This window comes from Borostomias antarcticus (genome assembly GCF_949987555.1).
Source record: "Borostomias antarcticus genome assembly, chromosome: 18".
Lineage (NCBI taxonomy): Eukaryota > Metazoa > Chordata > Actinopteri > Stomiiformes > Stomiidae > Borostomias > Borostomias antarcticus.
In genome coordinates this window covers 964,616-979,083 of record NC_140251.1, presented here as the reverse complement: position 1 = coordinate 979,083, position 14,468 = coordinate 964,616, and the positions used below count along the sequence as shown (strand labels likewise).

At 43.2% G+C, this 14,468-nt stretch overlaps 1 protein-coding gene across 1 annotated transcript; it reads left to right on the top strand.

Moving 5' to 3' along the window:
• Nucleotides 1-13,063: 13,063 nt before the first annotated feature.
• On the top strand, nt 13,064-14,279 carry LOC311321153 (ras-related and estrogen-regulated growth inhibitor-like protein). Its single transcript, XM_084453080.1, has 4 exons — nt 13,064-13,121; nt 13,259-13,312; nt 13,421-13,497; nt 13,808-14,279. Exons 1-4 carry the CDS (start codon nt 13,073-13,075, stop codon nt 14,213-14,215), a joined length of 588 nt encoding a protein of 195 aa, XP_084309206.1. The 5' UTR covers nt 13,064-13,072; the 3' UTR covers nt 14,216-14,279.
• The last annotated feature ends 189 nt before the right edge of the window (nt 14,280-14,468 follow it).

Here is a 14,468-nt window from a genome sequence, read left to right as displayed (position 1 = left end):
ACCTGCCTGTTTTTTTAATTTGAATGTTTTCGAACTGTAAAGTAAGCCATAATGTGCTCAACTCAGTCTTTAAAGTCTTAACATGACTGGGTGCTCAATCCTCAAAAATATAGAAGTTAGAAAGGAGATAGGCAGCACACCAAATACGTGTTTGTGTCATGTATGTTTAAGAACTCAAAGTAATTTGCTTGTCTTATACCATTTGTAAAATTGCACAAACCGATGCTATCTCGTAAAAAAAAAAAATCTAAATTGTGTGGCTGGGTTATAGAGAATCTTTCTCCAATTCTCCAATATTTCAAAATTCCTAACATATTTCCAAACCAAACCACTTGAGTACGACAGAGGGGTTCAGGGATCAGCTGGTAAAAATGATGGTTTTTGTTGGCCTCCAGAGACTTCAGGGAGGAAGGTCTGACAGAGTTATTGTGTTTCGGGCACAAACAGTCAAGGTGACATGGAGGCACTGCACTTTATAGATGGAGTCATCACAAAACGCATTCACTTGGGGCGGCTGTGGCTCAGGAGGTAGAGTGGGCCATCCAATGATAGGGTTGGTGGTTCGAATCCCGGCTCCTCCTGTCCACAATGTCGAAGTGGCAAGATACTGAAACCCCAAATTGCTCCCAATGAGCAGGCTAGCACCTTGCATGGCAGCTGCCACCATTGGAGTGTGAATGAGAGGTGTCAGGTGCTGAGGTAAAAGTGCTTCAGTATCCTATATACAGTACTGTAAATTCAGTCCATTTACCATTCATTTCCCAAACATGAGGACAGTAATTGGCATTTTCCTAAGTACTTCTCTGTCCTTTCTTTCACTGGAATAGAACTTGAAACGAGTATGGTAATTAGACATGCAAATTGTGCTGCTAATCTGAATGTAAATGGAAGAGCTACAGTAGGCACTGTACCAGGCAGAGCTAGCTACTGATTCTTTTTATTTGCTTTTTTGTTGCATGAATGTCAACACAACAATAGAGGCAGTCAAAGTAGCAGCAGTCCAGGTTGTTTGACATGTACATGCCTTGTTTGGATCTGTATGTTTGGTTACCATGGTGGCACTGTGAGGCAAAAAAATAAAATAAAAAGGGTTGACAGCTGTGAGAAGAGAGGTAAGAGGACGGGGTTGACTGCTCTGAGAAGAGAGGTAAGAGGACGGGGTTGACTGCTGTGAGAAGAGAGGTAAGAGGACGGGGTTGACTGCTGTGAGAAGAGAGGTAAGAGGACGGGGTTGACTGCTCTGAGGACGTCTCTGAGTCTCCGACTGGATACAACCCTGCTTGTGAGTCCCCTCTACTTCAGTGAATCATGCTGGACCTGAGGCTCTGTGGGTCCTTTATGTGCAAATACTGTATCTCCTAGGCTCTGTCCATCAGAGACACATACTGCAGCTGAGATACTGCATCACAGCCCAGGAACATAGGGCGAAGAAGAAGGCCATCAGCCCTTGTTCTTAGTACTAGAACCAATCCGGAATCATTATTTGATGTATCTAAAAACCAACAGGGTGCATCTAAAAACCAACAGGGTGCAGTAATGCAAGCACAGACAGTAGTGTTCAAGCATCAAAGACTAAGAGCAGCATGAAGCAAACGTGCATTACAACATTACACTAATGTGCTCCATGGTGTGGAAGGATATGACAATGGTCTCACCAGCAATATATTACCTGACCCAATGGAAATAAGAAACAACAGGGCCACATAAATGAAAATCAATGCACAGTTCATCAAAGAGTCACTCTCTTGTCACTGATTAAAGAGCTTTATTCCCTGACGTCAAAGATGAAAGTGGTTGATTTGAGAGTGGTGCTACTGTATAAATTGTAGTATGTGCTGCAGGTAGTGGTTGGTTACAGTGTGGTTTTAAAGCAGAAGTCAGTGTTGTACAGGAGGAACTCTGTTGCATGTCCGTGTGCAGGCTGTGACAGCTCCTCTCTCCTGGCAGACAGCTGCCGGCCCAATCAGGCCCCCGGCGCTTCACAATCAAGCGCTGCACGGCGGAGCAGGAATTTCACCTGGAGGGAGAGATCTCTCAAAATGCCAGTGCTCGCACAGAGGCAGCCCCCGCCTCCCTATGGATACTCGACACCGACGTTTCAGTGGGGAAAAGCACCGTAGCACCCCTGCCTGCCTCTGTCATGTCCATCACTCCCATATCCCCAAGATTATTAACCTCCCTAACAACACTGCGCATGAGAACTCTTTTTTGCACCTTCGACTACGCCCTGTCTCTGCCTCCAGCAAAGTGATGTTCAAAAACGCCTTTTTACCGTTGTTATTGCACACCTCACCACTAAGGTGCCCTCCGCTGTGGAGGTTCAGCGAGTCGAAAGCTTTGCTGTAGCGAGATGGGTGGTTTCAGACCAAGGTCACTCATTGTCTCACACCCATTCATTTTCTTCATCGTTGATAAGAAAGTGGGGAAGAGGGTCAGGTTTGTAATCTGAAATCAAAGCAGCCCAGATTTAACAGCCCAGAAAAAAATCTTCTTGATCCCACAGCAGTGTGAAGTAGTCTGTCTGTGAACAGTATTAGACAATAAATCGACTCTCTGTTTTCTCTTCTCGGACGTCAGTGGAGTCGCCTCAGGGCAAATAAATACTGCATGATCTTAAGGACAGTCAAATGGCATTTGTGGCTTCAGTGGGAGCTGCTTCAAACATGTCAGGAGGCTACTTTTGCACTGTGATTGCGGCTCGTCTAAAAATAGTGTGCTAGTGTCTGTTCTATGTTCTATGTCTGTTCTATGTTCAGACCTTTGCATGTTCAGCCTTGGCTGTTTATTTTTACACTGGTATCAACAGAGAGGCCCATGGGAGCTATAAACTACTGTGATCTGCACTGCTGGGGGGAGCGACTCCAACAGAGAACAGTGCACATAGAAATGATTGTGGTCTGATGATAAAGCCATGGTGCTCATTGCAGATGCAGCCCAACTCCAGGGTGATAGAGGGCCTGCTGTTCCCTCATCCCAGCTCCACACGCCAATGAACCTGTACTGCTCCCTCAGATGTCAGGTCACAGACACCAGAGTCTTAGGTATAGGTATAGGTACTGCATTTGTAACGCGCTCCCCATCCAGTTGTTACACTGGCCCGGAGCGCCATTCACACACCAATGGCTGCAGCTGCCATGCAAGGCACTTGCCTGCTCATTGGGAGCAATTTGGGGTTCAGTGTCTTGCCCAAGGACACTTCGACAGGTAGTCAGGAGGAGCCGGGATTCGAACCACCAACCCTAGGATCACTGAACGACCCGCTCTACCAACTGAGCTATACCGCCGCTGCGGTCTTGTAGTTACTCCACACAACGGGTGAGGTGCGCTATGAGCCAGACATGAAATGGTCAATAAAGTAGAGAGTGGTGAGGTCTGACGCCACTTTGTAGGCTTAAAAGTTAGCATTGTCGCCATTGTGGGGTGTCGTCCAAAATCCCTATAGGAAAAATGAATGGGATATGCGAACAATGCTGAAAATAAGGTCTGTGTTTAACAGAGACTCCCGCAATAGAGTATGTTTTGTTAAAATAGTTCAAATACATCAGTTAAGTGAGTGAGTTTTGTGAATTTTGAAGCATGAGCGCAGTGGCCAAGCTTGGTATTGCAAGTCACGTGACACGTTTGGGGGCAAAAATACTTTTTCCCCATCGACACATAGGGAATTAAACAGCTGGGGAAAGAAACAAAACTTTTTCTGGGTATCACTCAAAGTCAAAAACGACTCTTTGAATTATCAAGTTTTATTTTTTATTTAGAAGCAACATCGACCACAGAACCAACTAAAGACTTCAAAGTTCCCAAAAACCATCTTCAATTATGTATTTTAATTTTTAGAAGAAAAAAAGAACTCACTTCTGGAAGTCTGTTAAACACAGACCTTATTTTCAGCATTTTTTGCATATCCCATTAATTTTCCCACAGGGATTTTAGACTACACACCATTTTTCTGAAATGCTAACTTAAAGCCTACAAAATTACATCATCACCTCACCACTCCATCAGGCCATGGTGATGCAGTAAACCAGTTCATGAGAAACCATTGTTTTCTACCAGCTGAACTGTCATTGTCAAAAGGAAAGCATTGGGCAGCTACAGTAGGCTACAGCAACTCGGTATCTTCCATACTGGTGACCTTTCAATAGTATTGCCATCAGAGAGCACCAACTCAAAACTCAGCAATTTAAGCGTAGTCCATTATGTCCTGTGACATTTTAAGTCATTTTATTTGAGAAGCTTTAATTGCTATGGCCAGGGAATCAGTGCCCTATCTACAATTTTTTATGTGTATATTTTCATTTTTGATGGCCACGCTAATGAAACATCAGAATAGTGTAGCTGTGATATGGAAAAAGTGATTAGGAGGGGTATTAGGCTCTTACTGCAAGAATCATATTTCTACAGTGTGGATCTTAGACACATACCAAAATTCAACAGGCCAGTAATCCTTTTAATTAAACCCTCTGGCTTGGCTAGAAGTGGCAACTGTGGAGCAACATACTTATAAATCAAATGTCTCCTAAGCCATCCAAGGGATTCAGAGAGGAACTTCCAGCTAAGCTTTGTGTGAGACTGATGGAATTATCCACCCAGTGGCTGGGATTTGACAATCACTGCAGAGAGGTGGGAACCGTCATTTAATGCTACTGCAGCATAGTGTCAATCAGACCATATGACGGCATATGATAATGGTCAAAATGTGGTCTTAAAAGGTTAATCACCTCACCCTCAAGAGACTTGTCTTGAGAAGGCCGGGTGATTTAACAAGTTTCCAGTGCATGTTTGGGCGCGTGACATGAGGAGAGGTGATAATTCATGTTGAAAAAACAGTTATGTGGACACTAGATCCAAAAAACCCACTCACTGGAGACCCATAATGCTACATCAACTCTGCAGGCACTGCTGAGCTGCCAGGGCACTGCTTAATGGTTCATTATGGCAAGCAGTTTAAGCGATATCATTTACAGTACTTGACTCCTAATTTTGCTCAGTCCATTAAAACACTGAAAACATACACTCAGTTGCCACTTAGTCTCGACTGCTTGTTGATGCAAATAGCCTGCACCTATAAACAGGGAATCATGTGACTGCAAGTCAATATAGCTTAAGCATGTAGTATGGTGAAGATGTTGAATTGTTTTTTGACAACTGGGCAAGGAGCGGGAGTCTAGTCTAGTCTAAGTGACTTGGACTGTGGTTCTGTATGATTGTTTGTGTGAACGCATTTGCACTGAACGCATTTAAATCCATGATAAATCCCATTGTAACCAGGCTTTATGAATGCAAATGTTTAATTTGATCTTAACTTGCTTTTGTACATTTTACTGTTTCTGTGTCTGTGTTTACTGTGACAATGTGTTTTTATTTTGAAATATATAATAGGTGCTGCCATTCTTGGCCAGGTCTCCCTTGAAAAAGAGATCTTTGATCTCAATGGGACAAACCTGTTTAAATAAAGGTTAATTAAAATGAATGAATAACTGTGTCAGACCTGGTGGTTCTAGCAGCTCATCAACAGCTGACCTCCTGGGATTCTTTGTGTGAGAAATCTTTATTTGTCACACGGCACACTCTTTTTGCACACGTGAAAATGGGCGAAACATGCATTTAGAGCCGCCGATGAAATGTTCTCTGCTCTTAACCCATGCTGTCGTCCTTCCCCCAAGGGCAGCCGGGAGCAGGAGAGTAGGCAGCGTGCCGGGGACGCGCCCAGGGGCCAACCAAGCGCTCCTGTCCGTCTTTGCCAGGGATGGACAGCGTTAGCGATCTGTTCTTCTGCATGTTTTTCATATTGGGTTCTTTATGGGGGAAACCTTTGCAAACACAGGGAGAACATGCAAACTCTGCAGAGGCCCAGAGACCTTCTTGCTGTGAAGTGTAGGTACTGCACCACGATTTTGGGGCTCAATGTATTGGGCCCAGTCCCAATACCCCCCCTTAGCCCTAGTCCTTGGCCCTACCCTAGTGTCTCTACAGACTCAAAGGCCTTTACTGTAAGTCTGCACTCATGCAGACTTTGCTTAAGGGAATTACCCACAATTCATATTGCTGTGACATGAAACACAAGGTTACCTGAAGAACGGCCAATAAACAAGCACAGACTTTCAACGAACTTTAAAGGAGAAGGCTCTTTTTCGACAACCTGGACCTTATTTACGGCATATTATAAGACCTTTGACTCAACGAGATAACTTTGGTGTAATTCGTCATAATTCGTAATACGGAGTCCTGTAGAAGAAATTTTAAATCCAGCACGAGCCAAGTATATCCATGTAATGGCGGCGGACGGGGCACCAAGAATGCAGCTGCTAAAAAAAATATTTTCTGCTGCGAAGCGGTTGTTTTGATCAATCTATTTTTATGAATCGCTAGTTGTGCTTCTATAGAGCGAGGGCTTATTGTGGTTTTCACATATCTGTAATATGATCTTTAGAAACGTCTTTAGAAACAAATAAAGCTTCCCCACTTGCTCCAGCACGCATGCGCACAGCACGCAGACTGGCTATTCTCCGTCTGTAGGCTACACTTGCGGCTCACATTCTCTACACTACGATACACTATCGGGGTTACAAACTCATCATTACCAGACTCTGTTTTTCACTGCCGTTGTTTTCGCGTTTGGAAATACATCGGAGTGAATGCAGCTGACGGCTAACTATGCAATTTTAGTTTATGTGTTGATTAACAGAGTCAACAAATTGATTATAATGGCCTTAACTGACACCACACAAAGTGACACAGAAACTCCTCTTGCCTCTGGAAACACTAGAACAAATGTCTGTGTGTGTCTTAATCTGTGTTGTCCCCATATTGTATTGTATTTTATTATTATTTTTAAATATGGACCTGAGTCTGAAATGAAGTTTATCATCATCATTTAAAAGCAAATAAGAAAAGAGAGATCACTGTTAACTGAATTTGAGAGGTTCTACTCATAACAAAGGAACTGAAATGTGTCCTACTGTAATGTATTTACTGCAGGCTATATTGGAACAGTATATAGCCAACACCTGGGGTTGATAAACACAACAAATAGACCTGTAAAACAACTTTTCCAGTTAGTGAAATTCACACCGAATAAATGTCCGGTTGACGGGATTGGTTCTGTTTTCTCTGCTGGAGTACATCCACTTGACGAAGGGTAGAACAACGTTCTCTGTGATTCAGGGGTTCTCAATCCAGGAGATCTGCTATAAATTTACACAGAGCTTTAGAACCTGCTGACGGTGCTGCTGCTTCTCTCCATGACAACTGTGCTGGGGGGAGGTTAGAGACGATTGTCAACCCGATCCATCCCAAACCAGTTTAAATCAAGTAACGTAAATAAACGGAGGCCCTACAAGGTGAGCACGGGGCCTGTATTAGTGTGACAGGAATCCGCCTGCTTTTCATCTGACAACTCTCATTTGCCCTGACATTAAGTTTTAATAGTCTATAATTATATCAGATTGTGATAGGCCTACCTGGCTTTAGAGACCACACCGATGGTGCGTTATTAATGTTATCACTCCCCTTAATGTAGGCCACCTGAAAGTAATCAGTCAAGAGTGGTTTCAGTTCGTTGAAAAAATAATTTGATGTATATTTATAAATGATTAATTATTTATTAATTATTATTACTTTTTCCAAGTCATAATAATGAACGATGGCTGCAATAGAGAATCGTGAACTCTGAAAGATCTGATCTGATGTTAAATTTGTCAACAGCATCATCTTCTCTTTAGAAGTGGTCAGCCCTGACCCTAGTAGAGCACACTCTAGGCACGGGAGCACTAGGCCTAATGTTGTCTTGCACCTCTCATTCTCTCTCTTCAAATGGAGGCAAAGAGCCAAGGCCTTGTTGAAGTAAATCAGTCACACTTTCGGGTGAGGGAAAGTGCATCATGTGTAATTTTAGGGACTGTTTAGGGACCATTAAAAACCACTTACCATATTTATGCCATGAAAAATTAATTCAGTACTTCTCCCAGTACACGCACAAGCATTCCTGAGGTTAAATGCAACCAAACTAAAAGCACGATGTGAAGATTGCTTGTCAAATGTTTGCTAAGTCCGCCAGGTTGATGTCTGGGATATGGGTCTGTTTTTCTTAGAAGTCCTTTCCAACTTCATCAGTATCAAAGCTCTGCTCAGCAGTATTCTTTCTCTCACTGCTGTCTAGTAAACACTTTACCATACAAGGCAGAAATGATAAAAGTAGAAAAGTTAACTCTGAAAATAGGGGTCTAGGGAGTTATCCCTCTTCCTACAATGGCATCATGAGTTTTTCCTGAGCAGGATGCTTTATGAAAAGAGTGGGTGGTCCACCCCTTTCCTCTCAGCCCGTAATCCCAAAACTGCCAGTTTGAGAGCTTCCTTCCTGACAGAGAAATGACACAGTAATGGTCTCCTCCTCCCTCCTGTACATGCCTGCTCTGCAGCTGTCTAATGAGCCCATCAGAGAGTCAGCTGCTGCCGATTAAGTATGCTTTCAGAGCTATCAAGAGTCCTAAAATTGTCCTTTTGGTCATGTGTATATTGCGAGTATGATTTTTGTTGTTGTTGTTTAAGCCCTCCAATGGTATAATCAATTTAGTGCATGATCATTACCAACATTTCCAGTAAGACATTGCTCATCTTCCTTACCTACCTACAGTAGATGTGTACATATATCAAATATTAATCTCTGGAACAGATATCAATGGTTCTGTACTGTAGGTAAGATCCTTATTAGAATCTGAACAGTGAGACTAACGACATGCACAAAAGCTGGACATGCAGGCGTCAGAGTGGAGATGGACCAGGCGTCTGTCCTGAGGTCTGTCGTCTGGGAGACTGTGGGGCTGAGTGTTGGACCAGGCGTCTGTCCTGAGGTCTGTCGTCTGGGAGACTGTGGGGCTGAGTGTTGGACCAGGCGTCTGTCCTGAGGTCTGTCGTCTGGGAGACTGTGGGGCTGAGTGTTGGACCAGGCGTCTGTCCTGAGGTCTGTCGTCTGGGAGACTGTGGGGCTGAGTGTTGGACCAGGCGTCTGTCCTGAGGTCTGTCGTCTGGGAGACTGTGGGGCTGAGTGTTGGACCAGGCGTCTGTCCTGAGGTCTGTCGTCTGGGAGACTGTGGGGCTGAGTGTTGGACCAGGCGTCTGTCCTGAGGTCTGTCGTCTGGGAGACTGTGGGGCTGAGTGTTGGACCAGGCGTCTGTCCTGAGGTCTGTCGTCTGGGAGACTGTGGGGCTGAGTGTTGGACCAGGCGTCTGTCCTGAGGTCTGTCGTCTGGGAGACTGTGGGGCTGAGTGTTGGACCAGGCGTCTGTCCTGAGGTCTGTCGTCTGGGAGACTGTGGGGCTGAGTGTTGGACCAGGCGTCTGTCCTGAGGTCTGTCGTCTGGGAGACTGTGGGGCTGAGTGTTGGACCAGGCGTCTGTCCTGAGGTCTGTCGTCTGGGAGACTGTGGGGCTGAGTGTTGGACCAGGCGTCTGTCCTGAGGTCTGTCGTCTGGGAGACTGTGGGGCTGAGTGTTGGACCAGGCGTCTGTCCTGAGGTCTGTCGTCTGGGAGACTGTGGGGCTGAGTGTTGCTCCCCTCTGAGTGACTCCACACCTCATATAGGGACAGATGGGAGCAGAGCCACAGACGAACACTACTACTACTATATGGTGCTGACTGTGCACAGTTCAGGGGCGAGGAGTGATGTATGATTGGGGTAAAATTCAGTTCCCTTGGCTTGATGTGAAATAGGCCACGTTCAATAAGTCAACATAACTCACTGTCCATAATGGCAGCCGTTAGATTGGTCTGTTCAGATAGGCTAACACATTGCTTCCCACAGTGGCATATCCTAAGCACAGACTTAAGTTTACAACGCCATAATTCAGATAGATCAATGGTTCTAGCCATTCAGATGGCTAAGAAGCCCTGCTGGGAATGTCAATGCAAATTCATGTAGGCTACTGTCCAATCTATGGTACGAGATTAAGCCGTAGCAAACATTCTTCTGTAGGTTTCACCAGTTATCTAGAGAAAGCTGTAAAACGTAATGTGTGAGGCGCATGCACTGTACATACATACAGGTACACACACACACATACGTATAGTATGGCCCTTTCTTTGTATTCAAATGTAGACACACACACACACACACACACACACACACACACACACACACAGTCTTATAGTAAAGTCAACAGAGAAATGAGTTGGCTGTTTGGATCATATTAATGTTGCACTTGGCTCGGTTTTAGTCTCTTTCATGCAGCATATTGAGGATTGCAAATCCAGCGTATATTTCAAAGAGTTCTGCTACTGGAGGTCTTTCATCAAGGATTTTTTTTTCCTGAACATATTTCTTAACACACACTTGAATCAGGGGTAAGTGGAATTATCAAATATGTAAAGCGAGTGTGAGTTAAGTCTATAAGAAGATTTATTTGCGTAAGCAAACATACAGCAAAGGGAGCCTCCTGTGAACAGGCTTTTCATGAAAAGACCCTTTGAATGAAGGGTACAGTATCTGCCTGTTGATTAATGTTGCCTAGGCCTATGACATTTCTGGAATATCTCTGAACCGCTCAAAACCACACTGATGTGGATATTCACCATAGTCATGAATATACTGTATATCTAGTAACAGAGATCTCCATATCCATATCCCTTTTCATTATTATTATTATTATTATTATTATTATTATTATTATTATTATTATTATTATCATCATTATTATTATTCAAGCCTTGTTTTACCAGAGGATTGGTGATTCAGGCTCATGTTTTGATCTCATCTATAGTTTTCTGTGTACACAGACTGCACTCTGAGCATCACCACACACTTTTTCTGTGCCTAATGACTGATGAACAATAAGAGTTATGCTATTGAAATGCTTCACTGCAACTACTGACTGAAATGTATCTGAATCTGAAAACAAAACTTCATGAAAGTTCATTTAAATGGCAGGTTAAAGGTGCTAAGAAATAGTCTACACTAGCTACACTACATTAGCATCATTATGATATCTCTGTGTTACCTTCTGGGCTGCAATTCAAATGTTATTTCTCTGATCCCTGATGTAGCCTAGCCACAAACCCTGGTTTAATGCAGCATTACATAGACCTAAAAACATTAATATAATCTAGTATCTTTCATTTGCTTCATGATTACAATATATTGTACCTCTTATTTGACCTGAGAATATGGTGCTTTACTGACTAGGAAACAAACATTCCTCTAATACCTGTGTTGTATTTCACACACAGGTGCAGAGATAATAATGGCTCCCGCCTCTGACAGCTTGGGAAATGACAGAAATGCTTTCAGAGGAAGGGCAGTGGTATCTGAATTCTCCCAACAGATAATAGGTCCTATAAATCAATTTCCTAGCTCTGAGAGGCATGACTATATAATATTTGGTTTGTTTGTTTTTTAATAAATGTTTTCGCTTTCTCTTAGTTTCTTTTAGTGGATACACTTTGCCTGTTACTATATACAGTAGTCTCTGAATGGTGCTTTGCATGTTACTGTATGCAGTTGTCTAGTCTCTGAATGGTGCTTTGCATGTTACTGTATGCAGTTGTCTAGTCTCTGAATGGTGCTTTGCATGTTACTGTATGCAGTCGTCTAGTCTCTGAATGGTGCTTTGCATGTTACTGTATGCAGTCCTAGTCTCTGAATGGTGCTTTGCATGTTACTGTATGCAGTCCTAGTCTCTGAATGGTGCTTTGTGAATGTCACTATATTTCTCTATCCTAGAAATTTGACTTCAACTGATCAAGCTTATCTCATGTTCCTAATTACCTGCACTGAATTATTTATATAATTGCATGCTGTTTTATTGACTCCATCGGTTGGTTTAATTTCCACATGACTATCAAAGCAATGCCAAAAAGGATAAGTAATGTGCTTCAATTGTTTTACAGTACGTGTTTCATATAAGTTATATACCTACTTTGTAAAATAGTACAAGAAACGTCATAAATGCTTGATTCTACTTTCAGTGAAAATGTTTTTGCTCTGCAAATCGTGCAGCCTCTGGCTCTCTGATAATGTAATTATTGTATAGTAGGCTAAATAAAGCAAGGGAAATGAAAATTATCAGTGAATTGAGGAAACATTTGCTAGATAACACACACAAATTGAAATCCACATTCATACAACTTGACATGTCAATGTTCTATTCCAATCTTAACATCCACCGAGGTCTTGATATAATTATCTAACTAGACTTAAAAAAAAAAAAAAAAAAAAAAAAAAATAACATGCTTATACAACCAGTAGCCTACATTCGATGTCCTACTAAACTCCATTACCTGCAACCTTTTAAACCTTTTAAAGCAACATATAGCCGACAATATTGTATTGTGTCTCATTTAATTTCTCTCATTACTGCATGCTTGGATTATGAGAATACTAACAGCAAATTCTCATTCGAATGAGAAAAGATGGATTCACCTGGTCTCTAGTTTACAGTTAGCAAAAAAAGTATAACATTATTACAACTTCAGTATAATTGTAGAACTGAGCTGAAACATTTCCATTTCTTGGGTATCTAGTGACACCCTGTGGCGCGTCAATGCCACTACAACCTTTGCAATGTCACTACATCTTTGTCACTACAACTTTTTTTTTAAAGACTATTTCTGAGAATATCTAACAGGCCTGTGGGAAGAAATTGTCACTTATAATAATGGGCTATGTTATCACTAATGCAGTAGGGCCAGATTGATGGTGTCAAAATAATTATTGTGAAGGACTTGCTCCCATCTAATGGTTGATAGTAGTAGTGAAGTAGCTTACAACAGGGCTGTATTTCACTTGAAGGCATGAGTCGCTGTTTAAATCATATTTTGTCTAAAACATCGTGCACACAAATCAGAAATGAGCCTGTCAGAGTAAACCAAATGAGGTTATTAAGTAAGAAGGAGTCAAGAAGTAACTGAACCAGCTGATGTCCAGTTGTCCACGCCCCCTTGCTTATAGGGTTGCACTCCAGACGGGCCGGAGCAAATAGAGCCGAGGTTTCCAGTTCTCTTCCACGCAACTTCAGATGGCAGTAGGCCAATCAAACCGCGCAGATAAATGTCAGGATAGAACTCTTTGAAAATGGATGCCAAAATGGATGCCAATATTGTTATTTTCGGAAAAGATAACGTTGGTAAATCAGGTGAGACCAATAGTTTACCTCATTGAGTCTACAGTAGCCTTGTAACGTATAGAATAGGAACACACCTGTAGCCTATGAATCAATGTGATACTGTACGGCAAACTGGAGGGATGATTCTGATGATTGTGATTTTACAGCACTGACAGTCCGCTTCTTAACTCGGAGATTTATAGGAGAGTACGGGGATATCGGTAAGTTTCTGCTCTTTGTCAGCCAATAGCCCTAATTATGATACGCCCTGTCCATACCATTATGTTGTAAATAGCGTACAGCTACATTTTATTGCCAACCCCTTTCAGAATCGATCTACAGCCACCATGTTATTGCGGATGGAAGAGACATCACGTTTAACGTCTGGGATTCACCATATTCCCAGGTAATGAGAGAAAAGGGACAAAAGTACAGTCTTTACCACGTGCATAGGCTACTGGCGTATTTTGCTTCTGCAGGTCATTCAGCTAATTCATAAATCCCTTGAAATTAACCTAGGCTATTGCATCTGTCCAGACTTCAGCGAATCATATTTCCTGCCAATTATTCCTTCTGCATTCAGGGCCAAAAAAGTGCAGTCTTTGGGGTGAATTAATTTCATTTGACTGGCATAGCAGTTCTTATAGCCATGTGTAGTAGGCTACTTCATGGATATAAACCACTATCACTGATTCTCATGGTGTCTGATCTTACAGGACGTGTCCATGGAGAGAGTTCAGTGGGCGGATGGCTTTGTCCTAGTCTACAGCATCTGCGACAGGGCCAGCTTCAACGCCGTCACCAGGCTCATCCAGTCCATCAAGGCCACCAAGGACTATCTGGCCACAGAGAAGGTGCCTATAGTCATAGTGGGCAACAAGAGGGACTTGCACCATCGACGGACGGTGTTCAGTGAAGAGGGCAGGCTCCTCGCCCTCAACACAGACTGTCAGTTCTTTGAGGTCTCAGCTGCAGACAACTACCACAGTGTCCTCATGGTCTTCCACGGCCTTGGGGACAGGATACGGGAGGCCAGGTCTGTCATCAAGAAGCCACTGGGAATCAAGGGCATAGTGAAGAGCATGTCGGCGGTGTTTGCCAGGAGACGGACGGACTCACTATGAGACTGAGTTATCGGACAAGGGGGAAGACGCCACTGTGACCAATGTCTCACATGAGTTACTGTGTGACCCATATTGAGTCCTGTGCTCTGATACTAGGTGTGTGACATGGTACTGTATGTGCCAAAGGAGTCCAGATAGCGCCTTTAAGCTCAGACAGGGGGGCCGTTGGGGGGGGGGGGGGGGGGGGGCAAGCGCGAAATGCGAAACAAGCTTAGTGTTCTGGCTCTAACTCACATGGAGAGGATTATAGACA

What these genes read in the sequence shown, in the direction of transcription:
- LOC311321153 (XM_084453080.1), top strand. Translation starts at nt 13,073, where the DNA reads ATGGATGCCAATATTGTTATTTTCGGAAAAGATAACGTTGGTAAATCA. An exon ending in AGGAGAGTACGGGGATATCG is followed by an intron (nt 13,313 to 13,420) that starts GTAAGTTTCTGC and finishes AACCCCTTTCAG; the next exon opens with AATCGATCTACAGCCACCAT. An exon ending in GGGATTCACCATATTCCCAG is followed by an intron (nt 13,498 to 13,807) that starts GTAATGAGAGAA and finishes CTGATCTTACAG; the next exon opens with GACGTGTCCATGGAGAGAGT.